Source organism: Cynocephalus volans, chromosome 8 (assembly GCF_027409185.1).
Source record: "Cynocephalus volans isolate mCynVol1 chromosome 8, mCynVol1.pri, whole genome shotgun sequence".
NCBI lineage: Eukaryota > Metazoa > Chordata > Mammalia > Dermoptera > Cynocephalidae > Cynocephalus > Cynocephalus volans.
Window position 1 is genome coordinate 108,224,061 of NC_084467.1, and position 26,170 is coordinate 108,250,230.

The 26,170-nt window shown below is 49.3% G+C and overlaps 3 protein-coding genes across 8 annotated transcripts; 1 reads left to right on the forward strand and 2 right to left on the reverse strand.

Annotated features, from left to right (window-relative positions):
- Positions 1-406: 406 nt before the first annotated feature.
- Positions 407-2,270, forward strand: BOLA1 (bolA family member 1). Of its 2 annotated transcripts, XM_063106732.1 has the most exons (3): positions 407-479; positions 841-1,297; positions 2,122-2,270. In XM_063106732.1, exon 2 carries the CDS (start codon positions 844-846, stop codon positions 1,255-1,257), a length of 414 nt encoding a protein of 137 aa, XP_062962802.1. In that variant the 5' UTR covers positions 407-479; positions 841-843; the 3' UTR covers positions 1,258-1,297; positions 2,122-2,270. The 2 variants fall into 2 exon arrangements, with proteins under 2 accessions (XP_062962802.1, XP_062962801.1); XM_063106731.1 differs by lacking the exon at positions 2,122-2,270 and having other exon boundaries at positions 841-1,562.
- A 667-nt stretch (positions 2,271-2,937) lies between these two features.
- SV2A (synaptic vesicle glycoprotein 2A) lies at positions 2,938-16,930 on the reverse strand. 2 transcript variants are annotated; one of them, XM_063105276.1, is made up of 13 exons: positions 16,814-16,930; positions 12,230-13,170; positions 11,115-11,295; positions 10,131-10,282; positions 9,877-10,010; positions 9,110-9,199; positions 8,760-8,870; positions 8,504-8,592; positions 7,707-7,871; positions 7,365-7,498; positions 6,118-6,324; positions 5,357-5,516; positions 2,938-4,962 (listed from the first exon to the last, which is right to left on the reverse strand). In XM_063105276.1, the coding sequence occupies exons 2-13, from the start codon at positions 12,849-12,851 to the stop codon at positions 4,779-4,781; spliced, it is 2,229 nt and encodes a 742-aa protein (XP_062961346.1). In that variant the 5' UTR covers positions 12,852-13,170; positions 16,814-16,930; the 3' UTR covers positions 2,938-4,778. The 2 variants fall into 2 exon arrangements, with proteins under 2 accessions (XP_062961346.1, XP_062961347.1); XM_063105277.1 differs by lacking the exon at positions 16,814-16,930 and having other exon boundaries at positions 11,115-11,158; positions 12,230-12,406.
- A 3,892-nt stretch (positions 16,931-20,822) lies between these two features.
- On the reverse strand, positions 20,823-25,280 carry SF3B4 (splicing factor 3b subunit 4). 4 transcript variants are annotated; one of them, XM_063106012.1, is made up of 6 exons: positions 25,199-25,280; positions 24,611-24,739; positions 23,817-24,359; positions 23,285-23,491; positions 21,428-21,601; positions 20,823-21,233 (listed from the first exon to the last, which is right to left on the reverse strand). In XM_063106012.1, exons 1-6 carry the CDS (start codon positions 25,230-25,232, stop codon positions 21,046-21,048), a joined length of 1,275 nt encoding a protein of 424 aa, XP_062962082.1. In that variant the 5' UTR covers positions 25,233-25,280; the 3' UTR covers positions 20,823-21,045. The 4 variants fall into 4 exon arrangements, with proteins under 4 accessions (XP_062962082.1, XP_062962083.1, XP_062962085.1 ...); XM_063106013.1 differs by lacking the exon at positions 25,199-25,280 and adding an exon at positions 25,034-25,153; XM_063106015.1 differs by lacking the exons at positions 24,611-24,739; positions 25,199-25,280 and adding an exon at positions 24,464-24,552.
- Between the last annotated feature and the right edge of the window lie 890 nt (positions 25,281-26,170).

The window sequence follows — 26,170 nt, forward strand, 5'->3', positions numbered from 1 at the left end:
GCATACAGTATTTCAATTGACCGCTCACTCGTCCATCTTCTCCAGTCTTCTGAAAATACTTGACAAGGCCTGTCTTTATTCCCCAGCCTCCGTCAGTGCTCTGGCGCACAATAATTGTGTTCAACAAATGCAACGGACTTCCGTTCTCTTGTCTATAAAATAAAGGAGTTGGGCTAGATAACCTACGAGATCTATTGGCAATAAAATTAATCTGATAATCCCAACCCCAACTGCGCAGGAAATCCCTTTTTCTTCGCATTGCCCTGGTTTAGAACCTCTGACAAGCCTCACGAGTCGGGAGAATCAGAAACTACAATTCCCGTGATCCTCGGGGCACCACGTGGCGCCTGCCTGTTCCATTAACGTTTAGCGAGGACTCCATTTCCCGGCGTGCCTCAGGACGCCAGGACTTCGTTCCGCCGGAACTTCAGGATTTCCGGCCCTGAGCGGGAACTGCGGTAGCGGAGGCTGAGTGGCAGGTAGAAATGGCCTAGCCTGGGGTTCAGAGGCGACACGGGGACACCGGCTCAACTGAAAGCACGGAGTTGCACATACCTTATTTTTGCAACCTCCCGCCCACTTTTTGCAAATCCCCTTAGTAACGAACGCGCCCCTTGTCCCTCCCCTATCCGCAGCTGGAGGCCAAATTCCCCCACGTCACACAGAGAAAAGGGGTGGGGTGTCTCGGGTCTCCCTGCAAGATCCTGGTGTGGACGTCGGGGGTGGGGGTGGCAGTGGCGGGGGGTGGTGCGGAGACCGCGGGGCAGGTGGAGAAACTGGTCTCTCACCAAAAGCGGGAAGCCCAGATCCTCACTCCTCTCGTCCGCCTCTCCGCCATAGCCAATGCTGAGTGGGCGGCTGATCCGACGCCTAGTCTCTATGGCTGGCCGCGTCTGTTTGTCCCGGAGCTGCGCAGGATCCCGGACCGTCGGTCCGGTCGAGGCCACCATTCGCGCGAAGTTGGAGCAAGCCCTGAGCCCCGAGGTGCTCGAGCTGCGCAACGAGAGCGGCGGCCACGCAGTCCCAGCCGGCAGCGAGACGCATTTCCGCGTGGCGGTGGTAAGCTCTCGCTTCGAGGGACTGAGCCCCCTGCAACGGCACCGGCTGGTCCACGCGGCACTGTCAGAGGAGCTGGCCGGACCGATCCACGCGCTGGCCATCCAGGCGCGGACCCCCGCCCAGTGGAGGGAGAACCCTCAGCTGGACAGTAGCCCTGCTTGCCTGGGTGGGAGCAAGAAAACTCGAGGAACCCCTTGAACCCCAAGAGAGGAAGAGGACCAAGATCTGAATGGGCTAGGTGAGAGTAAACTACTTGAGACCTTCTTCCCCTAAATCTAGGCGGGGATTTGTAAGGGGCATTGACCCCTGAGCCCTACTCTGCTGGCACATATTCTCCAGAGATAGCAACTCGCTTCAGGTCAAAGCTAACCCAAGGAAAGAGCATGCCCTGGACTATTCAGGAAGGCCTGCCCAGTTGTTCTATGTTCAGTTGTGACTAAGAAACTGCACCAGACCTGATGAATTGTAAACAATCCTGTACAGTAAAAGAGAAACGACCATGTGAGAAACATTGCTGTATTTTTAATGGCCTGTTGAATCAGTGTTACAGGTGTTCTTGGTAGAAGAAAGATACTTGTAGACTAGGATAATCAGGAAGGGCTTCATGGGAGAAGCAACCTAGTTGGATCTTTAAAGGAAAGCACAATTAAACTAGAAAGGAGAGTAAAGGTGTTGCAAGCAGAGTGAAGAACCTGAGCAAAGGTGTAGAAGCTGGACTGGGCAGTGAGTTATTGGATAAGCAGGGGTTATAGGCAGGGACACATTTGAACTTTATATTGGAGGGATGTTTGCCTTTTAACAGCCTGTCTATTTCCAAAAAGTACTTGTATTTGTATATAAGGAAAAGTTTTTTAGCCACTAAAGCAGTGAAAAGAGAATAAGAACCTAGAAAATGATTACAGAAGATGGAAATCTTTATGTAGTCCTTTTTCTTATGAGTCTTCCTAATGTTAAGTCATATTTCTGAGGAGAACTCAAGTAATGTCTACATCAGCAACTCCAATGTTCTCAATGTGGAAATTACTAGATCTTTTTTCTTTTCTTTTCTTTTTTTTTTGGCAGCTGGCTGGTACCAGGAACCAAACTTTTGACCTTGGTGTTACAAGGCTGTGTTCTAACCAACTAAGTGGAAATTATTAGAAAAAAGGCTTGGTTAACATATATCTTGGCCATTTTGGCTAAAGAGTTTAGATTGCATCTGGTTAGGCAGTAGAGAGTCATTAAGAATTTTGAGTAAATGTATGTCAAAGAGCACTTGGGGGCAGATTGGTCTGGCAGTGATGTGTAAGTGGGTTGGCATGAGAGATTGGAATCAAGAGTCAAAGTGGAGCCCTGACTTGAGGTCAGCTGTGGGAATGGAAAGAACAATGTTGATTTGAGAGCCACCATTTTAAAAAATCAGAAAATGGCTTGATTAGAACAGAAATGGAATAGAGAGGGAAGTCAAGGGTGACCCCCAGGCAGGGGTTTTCAGATTCCTTAATGGATAAGAATTCCCAACAGAGCTTGTTTAAAATGTAGGTTTGATGTCGTGTCCCCCCCACCCCCGCCCAAAGATTCTTATTCCACAAGTCAAGAATGGAGTCTGGAATCTATATTTTTAAAAGGCACACCAGAAGATTTGTAGGAAAGTTGGTTCTATTCTTAAGAAACATTACTCCAAGTTTCCAAATTTGGGAGATTTAGAGGGCCTTCCATCTGTAGAAGTGGAAAGGACAGGACAGAGGCCAATTTAGGAGATAAATGTCGTATGTTATTCTGGCCTTCACTTTGGAGAGAGAGTTGTTTTTCCATCTCACCATTTTACTGTCAGGAGACAGAGCAGAGTTAGATGTAGGTAGAAAGGCAAAGAAGCAGACAGCCATTTTGGATTTTAAGGATCTGTTTTCTGTTTATTTTTCATTTCATTTTCACATCAACAGAGTTGGGTTGAGGGTTCCCCAGGAGAGCAAGGGAGATGGATGGGGCCCTCTTGGGGGAGGAGGGGAGAGAGCTACGTCCAGCAAGTAAATAGTGAAGGGAGAAGGCACACACTCATACACGGCACTGGAGGAGAAGGCAGTCCTTTGAGCACAGACACCAAAGAAGTAAAACAGTCACCACCTGGTTCAGTGTTACAAAATGGGGGTGGGGGAGAGAGGAGCTGGGAGTGACTGGATGGGGGCACCAGACGCAGCGTGAGGAGGGTGAATTTGGATTTTCTTTTTTGTTGTTATTTTCATTTTTTTTCTTGTAACGTTTTTTAAACATTTTACAAACAGCTAAAAACTACAACACATCACCGCTACGATAGGGGTTGGAGGAGGGCACCAAGGAAAGCAGCCACAGAGAGTAGAGTGGGACAGGGGCAGCTTAACCTACAGAAGCTGTTGTGTGGAAAGGAGAGATAGGGAAACTGAGGCTTCTGGTCCCTGCATTAGGGATCTCTCACTTACTGCCCAACCTCTCCCCACTTTTAGAGGAGTTGTCTGCAGGTCTCCTACTTGTTGCCCCTGCCCCTGTTCCAGCTCCTTGTGCTTTCTGATGTGCTGGTTTGACCATGTGCCTGTTTTCTTTCCCTTCCCTGCTCCCCTGCCTGTGAGGAGACAGGTTGAGGGCATGGAAGGGAACCTGTGCTGCGCCTGTCTGTGCTGTAGTGAGTGGAGCCTCTCACTCCACAGTTGAGAGGAAGGAAAGAGATGGGCTCTGTCAGGTCCCCTCAGATCTCGCTGCACTGTGGACTCTTATCCCAGCCTGGCCTAGGGCTCCTCCCTCCCAGGCCCAACACAGAAATAAGATTAGCAGAGGTACCATGGGAGGCAGGGTGTGTGTGTGTGTGTGTGTGTGTGTGTGTGTGTGTGTGTGTGTGTGTGTGTGTGTGTGTGTGTGTGTGTGTGTGTGTGTGTGTGTGTGTGTGTGTGTGTGTGTGTGTGTGTGTGTGTGTGTGTGTGTGTGTGTGTGTGTGTGTGTGTGTGTGTGTGCATGCGTGTGCGTGTGTGTGTGTGTGTGTGCTGAAACTACCCTTGGCTTATATTTTTGGACAGTATAGTGACACCCCCTCCCCTTGGCACAAACACATTCATACATAAGTATACACACATTCACACACACACAGAGTCCTGCTGAGCTGCCTCAGAAATTAATATATAAATAAGTAAGAATCAGAAAGCTAATTTCATAAAATTCAGGCTTCATATTTGCAGCCCAAATTGAGGGGAAGTGGAGGCCAGGGGGCTGAAGTTTATTGCTACTCCCCCAGCATCCAAAGGGAGGTGTGAGAGGACACCTGAGACCCTTCTGACTCTAAGAAGTTCTTTTGGTCCATGGTCTACACGCAAGCCCCAGCTCCCAGCATAACTGCATACCTGTGGTTTCACCAGGGCCAAGGCAGAGGGAATGAGGGAGAAGGCAGGAAGCCTCTTCTGGAACCCCCGGAGCAGGGAAGCAAGAGCCCCTCTCTAACACTGGGGGGAAGGGTGGGGTTCAACCTCTTGTGCAGAGTCAAGGGTAGTAGGAGGTGGGGAGTAGAGCTTCATCCCAACCCTGGGATGAAAGAGCCTTCCCTGGAGTCCCTGCCCACAGAGGTCACACACATGCACACACACACGCACACACAGCTAAGACACCCGACGTGAGAGTGGGGTGTGAGGGCTCTGGGGGCCAGGATGGCAGGGCAGGGAGGGGAAAGGAATTGTTGGTCTCACAGTGTGCCTGCCACCCCCAAAGCCCCAGAGACCCCCTTACTGCAGCACCTGCCCCCGGGTCTCAGGCAGCTTCAAGGCCAGAGAGCTGCCAAGGGCAAGGGCAGCTGAGGCAAAGAGGATGGGGGCAGCCTTGGTGATTCCCACGAAGGATGTGAAGATGCTGATCCCCAGCACAGCTGCCAGCTTACACAGGGCATTCAGGAAGCCGAAGGCTGTGGTCCTGCTCAGGAGTCCCCCAGTACAGCATGGAGGGTGGGGCCCAGGAGGGAGAAAAGGAAGAGCAGGTGGGCAGGAAGCGAAAAGGAGGAAGATGGCAGGCAGTGTCCAAGAGGGACAGGGAAGGATGGAGAGACCAGAGAGGTAAGGACGTACATCAGAGAGTATAGAGAAATTGGGAGACAAGGAGGAAAGGAGACCGAAAAATAAAGTTAATAGTTAAGTCTTCAAGGAGCCAATCCAAAAGCTACCAGCTGTTAGAGAAGAAACTCAGTGGGAACATGTATCCTTTTACCCCTAAAGATGCTTTTCCCAGTCAGCCCCCCTTCCTCACCCCACTTCTCCCTGGCCCTCTGTGCCCTAAACCTGCTGCCCTGTCCCCACCACACTCCAATTACCTCTTGTCTGAGGGGTAGAGTTCAACAGTCAACACGTCCAGCGCGTTCCAGGATGCAATGCTGACCCCCCCAAAAAGGCAAAGCAGAGCAATCATGGCTGACTCACTGTTCCCAAAAGACAGGAAGACGCAGGAGACACAGGACATCACACTGGAGCCAGCTGGAGCAGGAAGAGGAGAGAGCAGCATGAGCCTGATCACAACAAAACCCATCCATAACCTACCTTGTCCCAGTAGCTAGCTTTGAGAGAGCCCAAGATGAGATGTCTTTTTCACCATGTACCCAAATGGAAGGCTTTTCATTCATCCTCAACCTCCCTTATAATTGTCTATTATTAATATCAATAACAACCATTTATTCAATGCCAGCCATGGGCCAAGCAACTTGATGCTTTACATGCATTCATCTAGTCCATCAACCTATGAGGCAGGTACTGTTATAACCCCCATTTTGCAGATGAAACAATCAGGCTCATAGAGATTAAGTAACTTGCCCAAGGTAGGTGGTAGAGCTGAGATTCAAACCTACAGCCTCAAAGCCTGTGCCCTAATTGCTATTCTGCCTACCTCCTTTACCTCCTAGAGACGCTTCTGTGCCAGGCCCCCCCCCAACCTGCAGCACCCCCCAAACAGAAAACGTGAGAGAGAAGCTCCTGGCCAATCTCTTCTATAGCCAAAGGTGAGAATATTGTTGACAGCTTCCCCGAGCCTCTAGCCCCCCAATCAATTCTGACACACCACCACCCAGCCTCTTCCCCTTACCAAGCATTCTGAGCCTGCCAATCTTGTCCATGAGCAGGGCAGACACAATATTCCCAGGAAGCACAGCCAGCGTTCCCAAGAAGCTGACAAAGTACACCATGTAGGCTCCTTCACCTGTCCCTGTCACGTCTAGCGGGCAGCCCTCCTTGTTGTGCAGGAATGTGCTGTTTACCAGACGGCTGTTCACAAACTTGTACTCAAACAGGTCTAAGGGTGAAGGCCAAGACAGACAGGCAGTCACAGCAAATGTGAGAGGAAGGCCACTGCTGCTTATGGCTCAGGGCTCTGCATTATTGGGGGTTAGCAGTGGGGAGCTTACAAAATTACTCAGCACTCACTAAAAAGCATCAAATAACATCATCATGGGAACTAGGAATCTTTTTTTTTTTTTTTTTTTTTTTTTAAAGATGACCAGGAAGGGGATCTTAACCCTTTACTTGGTGTTGTCAGCACCACGCTCACCCAAGTGAGCCAACCGGCCATCCCTATATGGGATCCGAACCCGTGGCCTTGGTGTTATCAGCACCACACTCTCCCGAGTGAGCCACGGGCCGACCCGGAACTAGGAATCTTTACGGCACAAAGTGACCATAATCTACCAAACACTGCGACTGTTTCCAACTTTTCCCATTCATAGTCTTTCCGTGTTCATTATTTCTGCACTAGCCGACAGTGGCAGTGCCATAAGTTTAGGGAATTTTTCTGAGAAAAATATTAAAAATGATTAAAAGTCCTATCCACTATTTTTTTCCTGTAAGGTGGGAAAAGTTCACCCAGTACTCTATTTAGAGGTGGCAAACCTCAGTCTAGTTCACAAAACCAGCATTTCATGTGCATATAGTTAGAGAATCACTGTCAAAGAAGTGTATTAATGCAATGATTCCCAAACTTTTCCCCACCGAATATCCCTTTTATTGTATTTCTTTTTCCCAAGGACCCTGTTTTAAGTGATATTTGTCTTCCTCAAAAGGGCATTAATATTACCACACTGAGTTATTACAATTCTAACCATAGGTAAAGAAACTTGATGTTTTTCAGATATTCTAGTAGAGGAAAATGTCCAATTTCCATTAGATTTTACAAATTATTGGTGGTAGGCAGCTATTACACCCCCATACCACCTTCTCCCAGGAGTCCAGAGATCTCAGCTTGAGAACCCTAAACTAGTGAATGAGGAAGGTTTCTTCTCCCCTCATCAAGGTCCACCCAACCCTTTGGTCTGATACCCACTGGCCAGCCCACCTTACCAGTGTTATAGAACACAGTGTTGATGAATGTGCAGTTGCGGAAAAATGTGTTGCTGGATGTGACATCCTCAAAATAACACTCCTCAAACAGGGAATCCTCAAAGGACACTGACTTCAGACGCAGCCCAATGAACCTGTAAGGCCAGGAAAAAGAGACACTTCCCCTTCAGCCACGTTCCCTCCTCCAAGACTCACTCCCTTAGTGAAGTAATGAGAAGCTCTGCATTGAGGAAACACCACAGGTATTTGCCCAAAAGTACCTCATCTTGAACTTTCAGACTCATAAGAGAGACAATGGGTAGAAGGGACAGGGAGGAGCGAAGTTTAAAGGTTCCCACATACTTGTCATTGAAGTACTGCCCCCCTCGGTGGATCTGATTCTCCAGTGTGAAGTTAAAAGTCACATGCTCCACACGCTCCCCAGGGAACACTTTGGTACGGGCTGCATAGTCCACCGCCTGGAGATGGCGGATCATGTCGGGAAACCAGACGGTCAGGCCATAGTAGCTGAAGAGTCAAGGGCCATGGAATCAGACAGGGCTCAGAAATTAGAACCAGGCAGTCCAGAATGAGGGAGAAATAGAACCGGCCCATATCAGGACCATGCTCACCTCCAGCCTCATCTCTCACCATTCCTCCTTTCCCAACTGCTGTGGTTCTGGGGGACTTTAGGTTCTTCTACCCAACCCACCATACTCTTTCTTGCCACCCACTCCCCCACTTCCAAGCCCCACCCCTCAGCCTGTCTAACTCCCATTCATCCTTCAGGACTTAGATCCCTGCCCCCATTCCCAGGTGCTCCTATAGCGCATTGCCCTTCCTCCACCGTGGCACTCATCACACTGATTTATAGCTAGTTTTGTCTAGCTCTCTGACCAAAATGTTAATTTCATAAGGACTAGGACCATGTCTATTTCATCCAAGCACAAAATGGGCACAGCATAGAAACTTAATACTGGTCAGTGTGTAATACAAGTTTCTGGAATGAATGAATGAAGAAGAGGAGCTGGGTGGAGGATAAGGGGATCTGAACATCTTCCCTCATTGCCGGTCCCCTTCATTTCCACTTTCTCCACCTCTCTCAAAGCCCACACACCACCACAACCACCACGTACCACCCACTTCAGCCACCCCCTCACCTGAATGACATGGTGAACCACACGCCCATCATCATCAGAGTGATGCGTCGATATTCTGGACCAAAACAGGACAGGAAATTCCCCCAAACCTACAAGGGACAGAACAAAGTCAGACCATGGCTTTTCTGACTTCTAGCACCCACAGATCCCCATTTGTCTGCCCTATCACCTCCTTCAGCTCCCCATCACTCCCACACCCAGGCTCAGGCCCTGCCTTCCTCTTCACCTCTCCCACTCCCTTCTCTCTCTCCATTACCTGTCCCCCCAGGCTCAAGGCCCGGACCCCCCAGCGCTGGTACCAGGTCCCTGTGTCTGACTGGATCTCAATCAACTCATCCTCCTGATGAATCGTCTTAATGTGGGTTACCTGGAGTCAAGAGGAGGAGTGAGCAGTCACATAGTGCATTTCCCATCCCCTTCCAGGTGCCTCAGTTTCCCCTGTTTTAGCAAAATCGGAGGCAGGGAGTGGATATGATATCCTGAGAATCTTATTGACATAGAGTGTGGTCCAAGATATCTAGGGGAGGAGAGGTATCCAGAGAGGGGCCAGGTGGGGGCTGAGGCTGCAGGGACTTGGAGGTTCGAGTGGGAAGGGCTATGGCTTACTGAGAATACTCGCTCAGGATGCCCCTTGGCTCGCATGTTGGTGTCATGAACCTGCTTCAGGACCATCCAGGCCTCATCGTGCTTTCCATTCTAGAGCCACAAACATAATCCCCACATCCAGGTCAGCCCCTCCCTGACCCAGGGTTACAGACCCTCTTCCTCCAACCTGGCTTTCAGAGTCACAGGACACAAAAAGGCTCTCATGCCCCAACCTCACCACCAACCCCTGGCCTATAGGCATACATCACCCACTCTGAAAGAGCTCCAAGCTGGGGTGTAGCAAAACATATCTAGATCAGGCAAGAGTTGGGGTGGGGAGGGGGCAGAACACAGGTCCTAAGGATTCTCTGGTACAATGGAAAGAAAACTGAAGACAAGGGAAATGATGGGCAAGTAAGTAGTCAGAGAGGGGCAGCATTTTAATCTTGCTAGACCAAGATATAATTGGAGGGAGAAGGAGCAGAGTGTAGGTCAGAGGGCCTTGAGCTTTAAAGTCAGGGCTAAGGCCAAGGCCCCTGCCTGCAAACTCTTAAGCTGCCCATGGTTGAACAGGTTGCATGGTTTCTCCACCCACAGAACCCCTCTGGAGGTACAGTCCAAGACAAAGGAATCAAAATAAAGTCCCCCAGAGTATGGACCCTGTGAGGAAGAAAGGCAGCCATGCAGGACCAAACCAAACCCACAGTGGGTGTTTGACCACAGGAGCCCCTGCTGCCTTCTACAAATCCCCACCCACCCACCCGCCCAGCTGGCTCAGCCCCATTCACCTCCAGGAAGAAACGGGGGCTCTCAGGCTGCGTGGTCAGAGCCCCAATGGCAAACACAGAAGGAAAGGCGCAGACGAGCACAAAGACCCTCCAGCTGTGGAACTGGTAAGCAGAACCCATCTGAAAACTCCACCCTGGCAGGGACAGAGTCACAGCATCAGCAGAGAGACCAGAGGCTGGGGCTCCTACTGCAGGGAGCTCAGGAGAGGAGGGAGGCCGAAGAGAGTGTGAGTGGATTCCTGGGGGCAGCTCACCGTAGTGGGGGATGATGGCCCAGGCCATGGCAGCTGCGTACACTCCACCAATCATCCAAAACATGCAGAGCCAGCTCAGATGCTCCCCACGTTTCTCCTGGGCCAGAAACTCCGAGAAATAGGAGAAGACAATGGGGATGGACCCTCCAATCCTGGAGGGCATGTCAAGAATTCACTATTAGAAAATGGCTGTATTCCTGGTCCTCTGCCCCAGTGCTCTGGATCTCCAAGCCCTTTTCATCTTCCAGACCTTTTTAAGAGACTACGTCTCACACGTCATGCCCTACAAGCTCCCCTTCCCACCAGCCAGCAAGCACCCATCCTTGGGACCTTGGGACACAGGCAAGCAGGTCTCAGGGAATGGGGAAAAACAAATATTAAATCTTAAAGATGACTACAGAGTTAAAAGGGAGGGAAGATAGTTGCAGAAAAGAGGAAAACCTTCAAAGCAAAAAGATGGGCAGAGGAGTATGAGGGCAGGTATCGTGGGGTCAAGCCAGAAAAGAACTTAGAGACAAGGCAGAGTGAGAGTGCCTGCCAGTGAGTGCCTGAGGAAGTGTAGGGGCAGCTGGGCAAGGCTCAGAGTTCTGGCAGATGTGGGTGTTGGCAAGGTTTGTTGTCTAATGCAGGAAATAGGTAGACTCTGGGAGGGGATAACTCCACAGTCCACAGGAGCCCAGGGGTGATGCTAAGGTCCACCCGGCCTCTGCGTGGAGGCAGGCTCAGAAATGGAACTGAAGGTGGGGTGGAGGACTCAGCAATGGGCCAGATATGGAGTGGCATTCTGGACAGCAGCAGACACTTCCTGGACAGAGGGAAGCTGGCCTGCAGATGGAGGAGGGGAGAAAGGAATTCATTCATTCATTCAACTCACACATATTTAAGTTGCATCCGGTGTGCCTGGCCACTGTGCTGGGCCCTGAAGATATAACAGTGACCAGGGCACAGTCCTGACCTCAAGGGGTTTAGGAAGTGGCCACTCACCCAACCCCAGAAAGGAGGCGGCAGAAGAGAAAAGTGCCATAACCCTGGACAAAAGATGAGAAGAAGGCAAAAACACTGTTGACTGAGAGCGAGATGAGCAGACACTGTCTCCGACCCAGCCGATCAGCCAGACCTCCCCAGAGGAAGGCTCCCACCATCATGCCCAGGTAGACAATGAGGCCTGGAAGGAAGAGGAAAACAGAGGCAGGAGGATGAGCAGACACACCTCAGTTCTCCTACCAGCTGAAACTGCAACAGAATGGATCAAGGATCAGAAGAATTTCTAGAAGCTAAGTCTACCCAGAGATAAGAGCAAGGGAGAGAAGATAAATTTTGTGAGCAAAGATGGAAGGTCATCTCTGCTGGCCAGGGTTCAAAGCAGGAATGCAAATATGAGAGGACCCCAGGATTCTCCTCTTTCTTTCTCATTTCTCACTCTCTTGCATACACACAACCCACCCCCATCCCTGGCTCAACTAGAAGGAGGAATGGATCTGCCTCGATCCCTAGACCCTCCCTGGGTCCTCTCTATCCTCTCTGCTTTGATGCCCTTAAAGCAGCAGGAGGTGACTCTTTTGTTCCTTGGGAAAGGGGCTCCAATTCCTTCAATCTTCCCACTCCCTGGCCCCTGGAAAATCCCAAGTCTGAGTAAGGGCAAGTTTAACCACTTCTCTGGTGGCAGACCCAGGATTCTTCTACCTCCACCACCCCAAACCGATCCTGCCCATTTATACCAGGGAGATTTATACCCAGTCAGGGAAAGGGAACAGACTAACAAGAGGGAGAGCTATGAAGAAACATTAAACAGTGGTCCATCCCACCATGGCCATTCCTACAGAGCTAATTAAGCAGACTGTCACCCAACCACTGGCCCAGGCCCCAGCCCAGCTGTCCTCCCCCAAGCTCCTCTTTCACATACAACTTTACTTTACCCAACCCCAAGAAGAGGGTGTATGTGAGGGGAGAATGTACAAAGGAACCCTGAACCCTCCAGGAACGTCTTGGGAGCAGGGCCTTTAGGAGCCCAGTGGTAAGGACAGTAGCAATTCCCAGGAACAAGGGTGTTTCCAGGGTTTGAGGCAGGATAGGGCAGGAGTGCCCCCAGCGTGTCTTACCCAGCATGCCCTTGTTGGAGTCAGACAGGCACATGTCTTTCTCAGCACTGGGCAGCACGAAGCCCACCACAAAGACCTCGACACCATCAGCCATCAGCGCCAGACCAAGCACAAAATAGAGTGTCCACTGGAAGCGGCCATGGCCACACTCCCGTAGGATGGCTTCGTACTGCTGGGCCAGTTCTTCCCGTTCTTTCCGCCGCTGTGCCTCCCCCCGTCCCCCAAGGGGGCCTTCCCCATCACTCAAGCCCCCTCTGACTCCAGCCAGGGGTGCCCCATCTGCCATCCGCTCACCCTTGCCCCCAGACTCTGCCCGGGGGATACCCTGATACTCCCCCTCGTAGATCTCATCATCCTCATCATGGCCTTCAGTCGCATCACTAGATGCGCCACCTTCCTCCTCGTCCTGGGCCCCTTCCCCACGGTAATAGCCGTCAGCAGGGGCAGGGAAGTCATCATCATCCTCCTCTTCCTCAAAGCGGGAGTAGGATCTGCGGGAATATTCGTCCTGGACTCTGTCCAGGCCCTTCACCACTTTCTTGGCCGCATGCTTCTTGACTTCCTTGGCAATGTCTTTGGCCCCACGGATGAAAGCGGCCCGGTCTCGGAAGCCCTCTTCCATGATGGGGCTTTGGGGTACTTCGCCTGATCTCCACCACTCCCTGCTTCTTTTTCAGCCTTTTGCTCAAGGACTTGTGGAGTCAAGAAGACACCTCCCCCCAGTTGTTTAGATGAAGTAGGTTCCAGTATCTTTGGGCACAGAATAATAGGAACTAGGACCTGGCCAGTAAGTTTCTAGGAGGGGAAAGGAAGAGAGGAGCTCTGGCCTATACTCAGTTCAGGTGGGTGGATGGGGGAAGGGAGAGAGGAATGGGAAGGGGAGAGGAGCCAGGAGAACTCAGGAAGGGCTGCCTACTTCTCTTTCCAAAGCTTCTGGAGACCTAGAAAAAATAAGAGGGAGAAAAAGGAAGTTGAAAGTCCTAATGTGATAAAGAAGGCCAACACAGAGCCCCTCTCAACTCAGGGCCCCGCCTGGACCATGTGGTGCAGAGATGGTCTCCTTGCTTCAGTAAAAACGGACCTGGGCCATCTGAGCCAACTGTGGGTCATTCACATAGAAGTCCCCTTATACTGACCTTGGAGCCCAGGTCTATGGGATTTGCTCCAGAGTCACAGTCACCTATTCTGAGTCCTCCTAACCCCCCACCCCACATCAAGCTCAGACCCCTTGCTTTACCACCAACCTGCAAAGAACAAAACAGGAAATACGAGAAACCAGAATTCCCTGCTCTAGTCTGATCTGGGTTTCTACGTGGGGGCAGAGCTTGAGGAAGATGTATAGAAGGAGGAGAAGCCCTTCAACCTATTTGCCTACTGTCCGCTGATAGGGCTTTCTTCGGGTTCCATGTTTATAGGCCTCCCAAAGAACAATTTTCTCCCAACATAGCATAGTAAGTAAAAGCTCAGCTTCCAGAGTCAGATAGACTGGGGTTTGACTTCCTGCTTTAGCACTTACTAAGTGACCACAGGCATGTTTCTGAACATCCAAGCCTTAGTTTCCTGTTATTTAAAAAAGGGGGAAGTAAGGATTAAATGACATAACACATAGAAGCTCCTTACCACCGTACCTGGCACACAGAAAGTGATGAATAAGTATTAGCTATTACTATTGTGGTGATAGCAATATATAAGACGTCCTATGCTCCCTCACGAGGTCCCAAAACAAAAGCCACCTCTGGATGCTCTTAGGGTGAGCAGCAAAAAAGGATGCTGGCAAGGAGAATGCTGGTTCAGTGCAAAGCAGACAACAGTTAGATGAGTTGAAATCCCAACTCTGCCACTTACTAACTAAACTTGAGCAGGTTACTTATTTACTAACTGATCTTGAGGCTCCGTAAGCCTCAGTGTCCTTATATTTAAGTTTGGGGTAATTAAAATGGGAGAATGTCTATTTCTCAGAGTTGATGTGAGAATTCAATCTCACAGTGAATATTCTTAAATATTAGTGTCCTTCCTTCCTATTATATTGAAAAATGTGAATGAAGCAGGAAGCAGCAAGGAAGAAGCAGGGGTCACACTTAAAGGCTGTTGGCCAGTATCCTCCCAAAACAGAGAATCCCAAGACTCCTCTGTCTGTGTTTAAATTAATTCCAACAGCTAGGCATGCATTATCTCCCTCCAGACAAACAAGGGAAGATTCAAAATAGGGAGATCTGGAACCTGAGTAGAATGGAGAAGAGGGCAGATCCAACGCTAACAAAGAAGTTATGTGATGATTGGCTGCTGCCACCTTCCTTCAGAGGGTCATACATGGGCCCTTTTCACTGGTGGGGATCGCAATGGTAATGACTGATCAAACTCCTATGTTTCCACATAAGGGGCTAAGGTCTATAGTTGCACCTCATTCCTCCAAGACCTCCCTTCCTAATTCCCCTTAATCCTTTCTGCTCCTCCTCCAAGATTCAAGGAAAAAGGAGTCCACAAATACCGCATTGCGTAGGAGGCTGGTATAAAATGAAGGGGGCCCTGAGCCTCCCCCCAAAAAAGAGGGAGGCATAGGATACTCCCTCTAACTTCACAGAAGCAGAGGAAGCAGGCCTAGATTCTGATCAGAGATCATCCCCCTAAAAATATCCTTTTGCTCCCACCCATCTAGGTCATTCATTAAATGTCACACACACGCACATGCGTGTGCCCTGGGAGGAGAGGGTAAGTAATGCTATGTGATTCAGAGAGAAGCACTGGCAAGCAGAGCCTTACCCCCTCAGGACAGAAATAAGCAGTGGACCACGGTGACCAGAAGCAGTGACCCCTGTGTCACGTTTCCTTCATGGTTTGGGGGCCCAACCATCCCCCATGAAAAAAGGGAACTGTGGAATCCCTCAGTACATGGCAGTTTGCTTTCCTTTCCTTTCTTTCCTAACCACGATCTCCCCAAAAAACCTGAAGGAGGCAGATGGACCCACCAGGAGCCATACCCTGTGTTTGTTGACACTATTTACCCCTGAGAAGTACATGTAGAGTAGAGACGGCTCCCACAGCCACAGCAGGATATGATGGCTCAACAGCCAGCTCCCCCAGGGCCAACAAGCCCAGGCCAGGAGGGAGAGAAAGACAAATTCTTTGAGCTGGTGAGGAAGTGGTGCTATTTTTAGCCCCAGAAGCAGTACAGGGTGGCTAAGCCTGTGGAAGAGAGACAAGACTTGAAGAGGTGGAGGTTAAAGGAGACAAGATTCAGGGTTACACGGCCCTTTAAGGCTGGCTGGCTTCACCTGACAGGGAAAAAATGTGCCCAGGAGATTTTCTGCAGAGGGTGATGAGAGGCGGGGACTCCCGAGCAAATGTTTCTTTGCAAGGCAACTCACCCAGCCTTGGATAAGAGGAGGGTCCAGAAGACCCCCCAACCCCCCAATCAATGTCCCTGACTTTGGGAGCCATCCAGATCCCCAACCCACTCTAGCCCAGGTGACAAGGTCATTAAGAAGCAGTCACTTATCAAAACGTGGGGGGTGGGGGGCGGGGAGACAGAATGTGGGAGGTGCTGGACGCCCCTCCCCATTCCAGCTGGGTGACTGAGCCTCAGCCCCAACCCCAGGACTGCCAAGGCTGCGCCCCGCTCACCCATCCTACCCCAAGGTTAGGAAGATGGGAGCATCCTCAGTTCCGAGGGGAAAAAAATGAAGGTGTCAGCTGCGATGCACACGGAGGAATACGGACAGGCAGAGAGGTCGGGACGCAGGGGACCTCCACACGTGCGGGCACCGAGACCGCCCCTACCAGCACCTGCGGCGACTGTCCCCCGCCCGCCCCCACCTCGCCTCAGCTCTGGTGTAAGGGGCGAGCCCCTAGAAGTGACTACATGGCTTCTCTGAGCGCCTCCCCCGCCCTTGGGCCTGCTGACGGACCAGTGCCCACCATGGCCCAATACCCCTCCCCTCTGCCCGGCAGCAACTGCCTCCAGCCCGCGCCATCCGCGCCCCCAACACCCTGTCGTTTTCCGTCTCTGTCTACCCAGTATTTCCATTCTTCATTCCCCTCCCCTCCATGCTTCACCTGCCCTTCCTCCACGGCCCCCACCGCCACCCAAGTCCAGGCAAGCAGACAGGCAGCATCCATTCTCGGGCCCCAGCCAAGGTCACTTATTCATGGGGGCCGGGGGGGAGCTGCGGGGGGACGTCAAGATGAGGAGGGCATTAGAGTTTGAGGGTGCCCCATCCCACCTAATAACCCCCCCACGTTGCCACCACACCAGTCTCCGAAGAAGGTGGAGAGGACTTGGCTAAGGGAGAGAAAAACATCCCTCCTCCCCCTCCGCTTTATATCTACAATACACATCTAGACACATATGTATATGTGCATGTGCTTATGTACATGTATGTAGGACACGCACACGCACGCGCACATCAGCACAACAACTGAAATAAATGTCCATCCCAAACCACCACCAACCCCCCTCACCCTTACAGCGGGGACGGTCACCCTCCCCAAAAGCAAAGCATCGGAGGATAAAATGGCTGCAAGGCAAGGCACCAACGCTTTTGCCAGGGGTGGGGTGGAGGTTAGAGACTGACAGAGGGGTCTCACCTGGGCTGGGTTCCCCGGGCGGGCCACCGAGTCCCCGGCGAGGGCGGGGGTGCCAGCCTCGGGGCTGCGGCAGCAGCGGCGACTGCTCGGGTACTAGGGGAAGCGGCAATGCGGAGCCGACCCCCCCAACCCCCCGCTCCGGCCCCGCCTCCCCGCCCCCCGCCCCCCGCGCAGCCCCAGTGAGCATCGGGAGAGACCATTGCGGGGGGGAGGGACGCAAGGCACTAGGGAGAAACACCGAAGGGGCTGGGGAGGGGGAGGGGGAGGGGGATTCACGGGGACAACTGGAAACGACACACAGCCCTTCCCAGCCCCTTCCTTGTAAAAGATGGGAGGACTAAGGAGAGAGAATAGTGATGTTAGGAAGACAAGTGGGAAAAGAGAAAGGGAGGTGGTAGTGAGACAGCCCCTCCTGAGCACCCCAGTCCCAGTATGGCGGGACCCACTAATTTCAGGGGTTCTTACTGCCTTCAAAACACCTCCCTTCCCCTTCTCCACTGCTCCCAGCCAAATTCCTTTCCCCCAACTCTCTCCCAAATCCGGAGTGCTCAGACTCCAAGTTTACCTGGCTGTTTTAGAGAAAGCAGAGAGAAGGGTGGTTTCTATCCTGAGCTGCCAGAGGCAGACTCCTGCATCCTGCTATCTCTTTCCTCAAGAAACAGTCCAGATTATTTACTTACAGTGTAGATGTCCCCATCCTCCTCTATTCAGAGGTATTGGAGAAGCTGAGGGGGGTTTTACAAGCCTGACCAGCAGGACATCTCCCCTTCCATTTGATCCAATGGCTCAAGAAGGGATCCCCTCAATACCCTTCCCCACTGTCTTTTACTCTCCTCACCCCAATACACGCACACACAGACACACACACTTCTGCTTCCAGGGCAGAAAGGAGTGAATTGGTTTTAGTTCTTTCCTTTGCCCCCACACCCATAACCTGGACTCAGAGATCCAAGACATACCATTTGGTGACACTGGAGACCATCCCTGCTCCAGGGATGAGAGGGTGTGTGGTGGTTTGGGGATGTACATCCTGAATATGTCTATTCCAGGTACGGCCTTAGGATATTCTGGACAGAGCACTGACCAGGGGCTCTGACATGGGTTCTCACTTCTAATAAGCTGTTGGCTCATGGTCAAGTTCTCTGTCACTGTGAACCTCAGGTTTCCTGTCTGGAAAATGGGGTGTTTGAACTAGATGCTACATCAGGTCCCTTTCAGATCTAATAGTGTCTGATCCTGCTTTACTAAATGTGGAGGTTTCAGAATACTGAGATATATTATATGGAGAAGGCTGGAAGACTGTGTCCCAAGAGATCTCACAAGCAACACTTGCCAACCACTGATAGGAATGTGCGCCCGGGCTTTTCAGGATTCAAAGCTGGATCTTTTAAGTATTTGTTTGTGACAACAAAGGTTACGATTTACTAAAGTATAAAGCCATAATGCATAAATATCTATTTACCACAAAAATTTAACCATCACTCATACTGAAAACTCATGTTTATATGTCCAATACATTCTCTCCCTGAAGCCAAGTCAGCATATCAATGTATAAATGCACAGTGACGTAACTGGAGGATTTGTATCTTTAATGGCATCTGGCCATCCCCAATGAGGAGTCATGCCAATGGGTCCAGAAAACTCTTCTTGGCAACAATTCTCTACCCCCACCTCTAAGCTACCGGCAGCTTTGCCAATGCTCCTGGACTACTCTAAATCTGATGGCTAAAGCACTCTTTCCAGGACGGTGCTTGGAACAGCTCTGCCCACGTGGGCCTCAGACTCTTCCTTTACTAGGTTTTCATTGCTGACCCCTCTTCCGGTTGACACATTGTTTATTTAAATGTTACTATTTTCAACTAGGTTATAGCCAAGACCTGCTGGCAGGAAGCCATTTCTTCTCTTTAAGGTGACTTTGTATACTCTCCACTGATACATTACTTGCTAAAATAAAAATCTTGTATTTTTTTTTTTTTTGGTGGCTGGCCAGTGCAGGGATCCAAACCCTTAACCTTGGTGTTGTAACACCACACTCTAATCAACTGAGCTAACCAGCCAGCCACAAATCTTGTACTCTTAGAAGGAAAGTTTATATATATTTTTCTAAGTTCTGAGGGAAGACGTAATCATTTTTCCCAGGTGCCACATCCCCCTGTACCTCACTAGCCACTCCTTTGGTCTCCTTTGCTGGGTTCATTAACATTAGAGTTCTAGGGGCTCCATCCTGGACCCTTCCTTTCTACTCACTTTCTTCTTGTTCACCTCTGGCAGTCCCACGACTTTAATATCGTCTATATGCTAATAATTCTCATATTTATATCTCCAGTCCAGACCTTTCATCAAGCCCAAACTCAAAATCTCCATCTACCTCTTCAACATCACAAGGATATCTAATAGGCATATCAATCTGGGGCAGCTAGAATTCCCAAGCCAGTAGCCTCCAGCCTGAAGTAGACACCTCCCTTTACCACAATGTTGTTTCAAATGATTCTGTGTCAAAAGGCTGAGAAGCACTGATCTGTGGAAGCTCCCTAACTGGCTCTGACCTCAGCCTGCATCCAACACCAGTTTTATTTCTGCTCCCAAACAACCCATCCACCTGGAATGAGTTGCTGCTTCATCTCTGCCTGGGAAGCTTTTACCCTTCCTGTAAGATTAAATTCAGGTATCACTTTTTTCCTGGGAAGTTTTCCTGGGCTTTCATGTCAGGTTAGATACTTCCTCATGCTCTCAAAATATTTTGTTTCATTAACAATCACTTATCTGTCAGTTTTGACAGCAGAACTGCCTTGCTTATCTTGCATCCTCAGCTGCCACCAGCACAGAACCTTTGTAGATACATGTGTTAAATCAATGAGAATGATGCAAGAGGACAATAGAGGGCCAGGTTCACCTTCTCCTGCCTAGAGTTTAGGGAATTTCATGGTTATATAGCTGAAGAGGAAGCTTCCAGAAAGTGGTTACATAACAAGACTAACAAAGAAAAAAAGGCCTTCAGATTTGGTCTACTGAAGTCTCTGAGCTCAGATTTAAACGTGATGGAAATTAGGATTGAAAGAACTGAGGATGAGGAAAAAAACAGGGAAGATAGAATATCCTTATCTGAGATGTCTGGTTGTAAAGAACAGAAGAATCAACATTTATTCTGTCCCAATTTACTGGTTTTACTTTGGCAATTCTGTAAGACATTTATATGAGGGGTCTTCCAAAAGTTGATGAAAACGTTCATATGATCTTTTAATTCTATTTTTCCATGAACTTTTTGAAGTACCCTCATATGGTTCCAGACAAAAACCACACAGTATACTCAGAGAAACCTAACTTCCCTCCATATCTCCCTCCTCCCAGTAGTATCAATTTCCATTCATTTTTGGTTTATCTTTCCATTTTTAAATATTAGCAAATACATGTATGTGCCACCTCTCAGATAGGTTGGCACGTTATACATATACACTATACACTTTATTTTCTTTACATAATATAACCTGGAGATCTCTCAACAGGATGTAGAGATCTTTCTCATTCTTTTTTACAGATGCACAGTACTCTGTGTAGATTTACCAGTTTACTCAACCAGTCCCTTACTGATGGATATGAGTTGTTTCCAATCTAGTGTTTCTACAAATAGTGCTGCGATGAATAGCTTTGTGCATTACTTCAGTTTTTTTCAACTGAAACATAATTGACTGTACATATCTGTTACTTCATATTTTTTGCTAGCATATCTTCAGGGACTTTACTTCTGTTCTCACTTTAATACAATAATCCTCTGCCATAGATACTGGGTACCCATCTTATAAACTAGAAGATAAACTAGCTCTGCGTAAGGACAAAATTGCTCTAGTGCACAGCTGAATCCATCAACTGCGACAACACATTACAGAATAAGTCTGTAAAATGTGGAGTAAACACTCTTGCACCTACCTTACCATTCCTCTCCCAATACCCTGCCATCTCTTCTTAGAGAAAAAGAGAGAAGTTACTTTGTCAAGGAAAACACCATAAAGAATAAACAAGGAGTTTAGTTTTATTTGCTCTGTATATTTTCAAAACACTTAGGACCAACGACAAGGAAAAAAAAGGCAAAACCTCCTGTGAAGAAAATTACATAAAAAAGGGGGTTAGGGGCTGAGAGGAAATAGTGCCCTAGCCCCAAGGAGCTACAGCAACCCTCATTGGTCCAAGAAATGGAAAAGATACTGGGAAGATATAACAGGAAGAAGAATGAGAATTTACTGAGGGAGAGGACCCCGAAGTGGGCCACGAGGGGGAACCGGAGGCCGGGGAGTGGGTCTGGGTGGAGGAAGGGGCCCCCGCTGGTAGCCATAGGGTGGGGGTCGTGGAGGGCCAGTGTATCCATGAGGGGGCATCAGCGGAGGAGGTCCACGCATACCATGTGGAGGCATAGGACCTGGGTGACCTGCAAGAAAAGAAAGAAAAGTTAGAAAAAGTGAAAAACAGGCGAGAGTTGATGTTGGGAGATGATAGGGAGACAGTAAGAAATATAAAGAAATGTAAAGATGTAAAAGAAAGAGCATAGGACAAGGGGTGTGACAAAGGAAGCTATAAGAATATGACATGTGAGAATGAGGGAGTTGGCTAAAGCCTACTTACCCATGGGAGATCCAAACGGAGGCCCTCGGGGGGGCATGCCCATTGGAGGAGGTCCAGGATGAGGCATTCCAGGTGGTGGTCGTGGTGGTGGCTGCCCCCCAGAGCCTGGGGGCCCAGCATGGGGGTGTCCCAAGCCATGAGGGCCATGGTGGGCCAGCTGCATCTGAGACATTCCTATGAAAACAAAACAGACACAAGGAGAAAGGAGACAAAAGGAAAGTAGAGAAAAAGGCAAAGAAAACAGAGAAAGCAAAAGAGCAAAATGAGAAAGTGACATCAGAAAGAGAAGGGTATGAAAAATAAGGCTGGTAAAAAGTGCCCCTATCCATGACCTCATTCCAACAGTACAAACCAACCAACCACTCAATCCACTCCTCCCTTATCCACTTCACTTGCTCCTTGCACAATCTAGGCACTGTAATAGTGATGCAAAAGTTTTAAAAAGTAGAGTGATTATCCTGTTGATAGGATTTGGGAAGGTGGCAGACATACTGTCTGAGCAAAGATCTAATTCTAAAGGATGAGTAAGAATTTTTCAGGATAACAGAATGGGAATAGACCATCCCAGGCAGAGAGATTAGCATGTGCAAATCATAGATGTGTCAAACAGTACAGTATGTTCCAGGAAATACCAGTGACTCAGTAATCAGGAGCAACAGGCAGTTATGGGAGTGATGGGCAAGGGCCAGATCATGAAAAGCCTTGAATGCTATGGTAACAAGTTTGGGTTTTACTCTGTAGTTAAAAGAGAGCAACAGAAGAATTCTGAACAAGGGTATGTGAACATCTATGTTTTAGAAAAATTACTCTGTCGGGCTAGCCTGTGGCTCACTTGGGAGAGTGTGGTGTTGATAACATCAAGGCCATGGGTTCAGATCCCTACAAAGGGATGGCCAGTTAGCTCACTTGGGAGAGCGTGGTGCTGACAACACCAAGTCAAGGGTTAAGATCCCCTTACTGGTCATCTTTAAAAAAAAAAAGGAAGAAATTAAAATTAGTCTGTGATAATAGATCAAAGGTACAGAAAACTGATGTCAAAGTGACAGGAAATCACTACAATAAATTAAATGTGAAATAATGAGGGAATGGCGGTGGGGACAGATGTCAGAGATATTAATAAAACTTGGTATTAAGAGTGGGATGATAGGGAATAGTTAAATATAGCTCACAGATTTATGACTTAAGCACCTAAAAACAGAGAATACTAGAGGAAGAATAGGTTTAAAGGGGAGGAGTAGAAAAGTGGAGCTGTCCACTAAGCAGTAGGATTAAGGGTCTGGATTGTTAACAACCATGGACTAGAGATACAGATCCAGGGGGCATCAGTGTATATGTAATTAAAACTATGGATATATGCAGAAAAGAGAATCAAGTACAAAAATCTAGGCACAAGAAGTGAAAAAGCTGATCAAAGTGGCTGAGATTAAGGAGTCCAAGACAGGTGGAAGATCCAGAAAACCAGAAACAAAAAGAGACAAGAATTTCAAACAGGTAGACATGGGTAGTTTCAAGTACAGCAGAGGTCAAACCAAGTAAGAAGCAGAAGTGCCCCCTAGATTTGGCAATTAGGTCACTGCTTTGCAGTGGAGTCAGAGGAGAGAATAGAAGAAAAAGTCAAGGAGACAAAAAATAGCAAGTATAGACCACTCTTGAGAAAAGTTTAAATAAAAAATGGAGAAGGTGGTAGTTGTTAAAGTAAACAGAATAAAGTATTTTATGTTTGTTTTTATAAAAGAATGTCTGAAGAAAATGAGAGCTCTGTGACTGTTACTGTTGAGAAACAAAGGGCAACAGGATGAGTGGTGACAGAGCCCTCCACCAAACTCATCTCTCCCATTACCAGCAAAGAACACCTACCTGGATGGGGCATCCCACCTGGTGGGAACGGGTGAGGATGTGAGTGTCCATGACCAGGATGTCCAGTCCCTGGGGTTCCTGCTGATGGGGGGCCATGTCCTCCAGCCCCGGGAGGCATAGGTGGAGGGGGCATAGCTGGGGGTATACCAGGAGGGAGGGCTCCAGGAGGCGGCACTGGGGGTGGGAAGGAGCCAGGAGGAGGCATGCCTATACAAGAAACAGAAGAAGGAAAAGTTCATGGTAATGAAGAGAGAATATCGTTAAAGAGCCTGTTCCAGTCTAGCCTCTCCAGGCAGGGTAAGCTTCTCCCACCCTCTAAAGTCAAAAACAATGTTAGACAACTCAAACAAATTCAGCCTCCTGGAGAAACCCAATGACTTCCTTCAGCACTACCATCGCCCACCCCCAATTCTCTTCTCATCACCCGCTGCTGAGTAACTCAGTGTCCCCCCTTTTCATGTTCTTTTCTCTTCTTCCTGCCCCTTCCACCACCCAACCCCAAGACAGACATATTTTGAACGAAAAGCTCTACCTGGTGGAGGAAGCCCAGACCCCAATGATGATACCACAGGATTGGGGGCAGAGGGTGGAGGAGGTGCATCTGCAAACAGCTGATGTGGGCGGTCAGCCTGGGAGAGTGGGTTCTGGGCTGCCAGAAGCCGTTCGGCTGCTGAGCCATGGCGCTCACCCTTGGAGTCCTTCTTGAAGGCGTAAGACACAGTGATAGGGCGGTTACAGAGGTACTGCCCATTCATGGCCTCAATTGCTGCATCCGAAGCATCAAACGAAGCAAAATTAATAAAGGCATATCCCTTGGAGTTGCCTGTGTCAGGGTCCCGCATAATCTTAGGGGTTTGTAAGATGACGCCAAAGGCGCTAAAAGTATCATAAAGCAGCTTCTCATCAATTTCCGGATCCAGGTTCCCAATGAAAATGTTGGCCCCTACATCCAGGTTTTTATTATGAGCTGATGCCTTGTTCACCCGTATTGGCTTCCCATAGAGTTTGATCATGTTCATGATCTTAATGGCATAGTCAGCATCTTCCTCACTCAAGAATTCAACAAAGCCATAGCCTGGGGAAGTGAAGAAGAGGAGGTTAACAACTTAAGTGAAGAGATTCAAAATGGGGTAACTCACCCACCCTCTAATCACAAAGAAAAAGAAATAATAACCTCACTTCATTTGAGAATGGTTCCAGAAACAAACAGTGAACTAAGACTTAAGAGAGAAATCTTTAGGTTGCTCATTCCAAAACAGTCGTGAATACTGTTGGGAGCCTCCAGGAGTAGTCTGCCTCAGTATATAAATCCTGCCTTGTACTCACCTTGGTGTTGGCCAGTGACTCTATCCTTTGGCATGTGGGTGTTGACTACTGGTCCTGCCTGGAGAAACAGTTCCCACAGCAGTGGTTCGCTAACCTTCTCATCCAGGCCCCCCACGTACACGGTGGCATCTGGAAGGAGGACGCAGGAGATTAGGGCAGGGGTGACATTATGACAGGAGAGAAGGAGGTGACGGGTACATGACGATGAAACCCAGGCGGGGGAGTTAGGGGTAGGGATGGGGGCAGGAGCCAAAAGAAAAGAAGAAAAAGACGTTAGATTAAGTCCTTAAACCTCCCTCTTCCCAGGACCTAGGGAATCTTCTGAAGTCCAATTTAGAGTTCTGCTGCAAATTGTGTGTCTTGGTGGAATTTTTTTTAACTGGGAAGGCAGCAGGGGATTGGACATAGAAGCATCACACCTACAGGCCTCAGCCTGCACCCGGCCACCTCGACCCCAGAAGGCACCGGGGCTGGTCTCGCGCCCTCCGGGGGGAGTTCCAATCTTCCGCCCTGGCGGCGTCTCTCCTGGCCCTAGTCAAGGCCTCCCAGACCCCCTGGGCTCATTCCGGACTCGTCCCCTCCAGTTACCCTGGTTCCGCTCGGAGATGGGCCCGGCAGCCATGGCGAATGAACTCCCGCGGTCTCCAAGCAGCAGCTTCGCCCTCTGGCCTCGCTCACTACTTCCACTTCCGGGGCGAAGGCGGGCTGTCGGTGGGCGGAGCCACGCGGAGGAGGAGTCGGAGGTGGCCGCGGCCATCTTAGGAGCCGCAGAGTACTTGGGACTTTTTTCTTGCCCCGAGGTTCTAGTGCGAGCGGTTATAGTGAAGAGGTAAGGACGGAAACGCTCAGACCTTCTGAAAGCAGTGCTAGACGCCAAAGAATTGTACTGCTCCCAAACGTACATTCGAAAGCTAAAAGAAAAAAACTTTATAGCCGAGTGATCCTTTTGTTATCCAGAAAAGGGTGTGTTGAGGAACCCCCAACCCAAGGATTCGGCTGCCTTCGAGCGCGGAGGCAACCCCCCATCCCGGCCTGCAGCTTTCGTACAGGTTCAGCCTCAGAGCCCTGGCCTGGGCTCGAGGTATTTCATTTTCCCTCAGGAGAGGAGACTGCGGAATGTCTGAGCTGGAGTGACGTCTGAGCTTGCTTAGTAGTTATTACTACTTGAGTAGCTTGAGGGGATCTGAGGCTCCGAGGTGGGCTGTGACCAAAGCTGCGAGGTGGCTGGGACTGAAGCCAAGAGATCTCAGTCTCAGCCTCCAGAACACACTCCGGCCCCAACAACATCTTGATGTCCTCTTGCCCCATCTACCTTTTAACGGGAAACACAGAAAAAGAGAAACCTTTTTCCACATTGCATGTGAATTGTGCAGAGCCTCATCTGACCCAATTCCTTTATTTCCTTAGCAATAATATGGTGGATGCCTTTCTCTCTTGAGTCACACCCACCCCCCACCCGCCACTCGTTGCTACCTAAGATCCTTTATTCAAACACAAGAAACAATGCCAACAACGTGTATAAATATTGTGCTTTAATGAGCTCCTTAAATAGAAATGCCA

Coding starts and splice junctions, on each gene's coding strand:
- BOLA1 (XM_063106732.1), top strand. CDS start 844: ATGCTGAGTGGGCGGCTGATCCGACGCCTAGTCTCTATGGCTGGCCGC.
- SV2A (XM_063105276.1), bottom strand. CDS start 12,851: ATGGAAGAGGGCTTCCGAGACCGGGCCGCTTTCATCCGTGGGGCCAAA. Junction 5,517..6,117: donor TGGCAGGCTCAGAATGCTTG/GTAAGGGGAAGA, acceptor TTCCTGCTCCAG/CTGGCTCCAGTGTGATGTCC. Junction 4,963..5,356: donor CTCTACCCCTCAGACAAGAG/GTAATTGGAGTG, acceptor ACTCCTGAGCAG/GACCACAGCCTTCGGCTTCC.
- SF3B4 (XM_063106012.1), bottom strand. CDS start 25,232: ATGGCTGCCGGGCCCATCTCCGAGCGGAACCAGG. Junction 21,602..23,284: donor AGGTGGGATGCCCCATCCAG/GTAGGTGTTCTT, acceptor TTGTTTTCATAG/GAATGTCTCAGATGCAGCTG. Junction 21,234..21,427: donor TCCGTTTGGATCTCCCATGG/GTAAGTAGGCTT, acceptor CTTTTCTTGCAG/GTCACCCAGGTCCTATGCCT.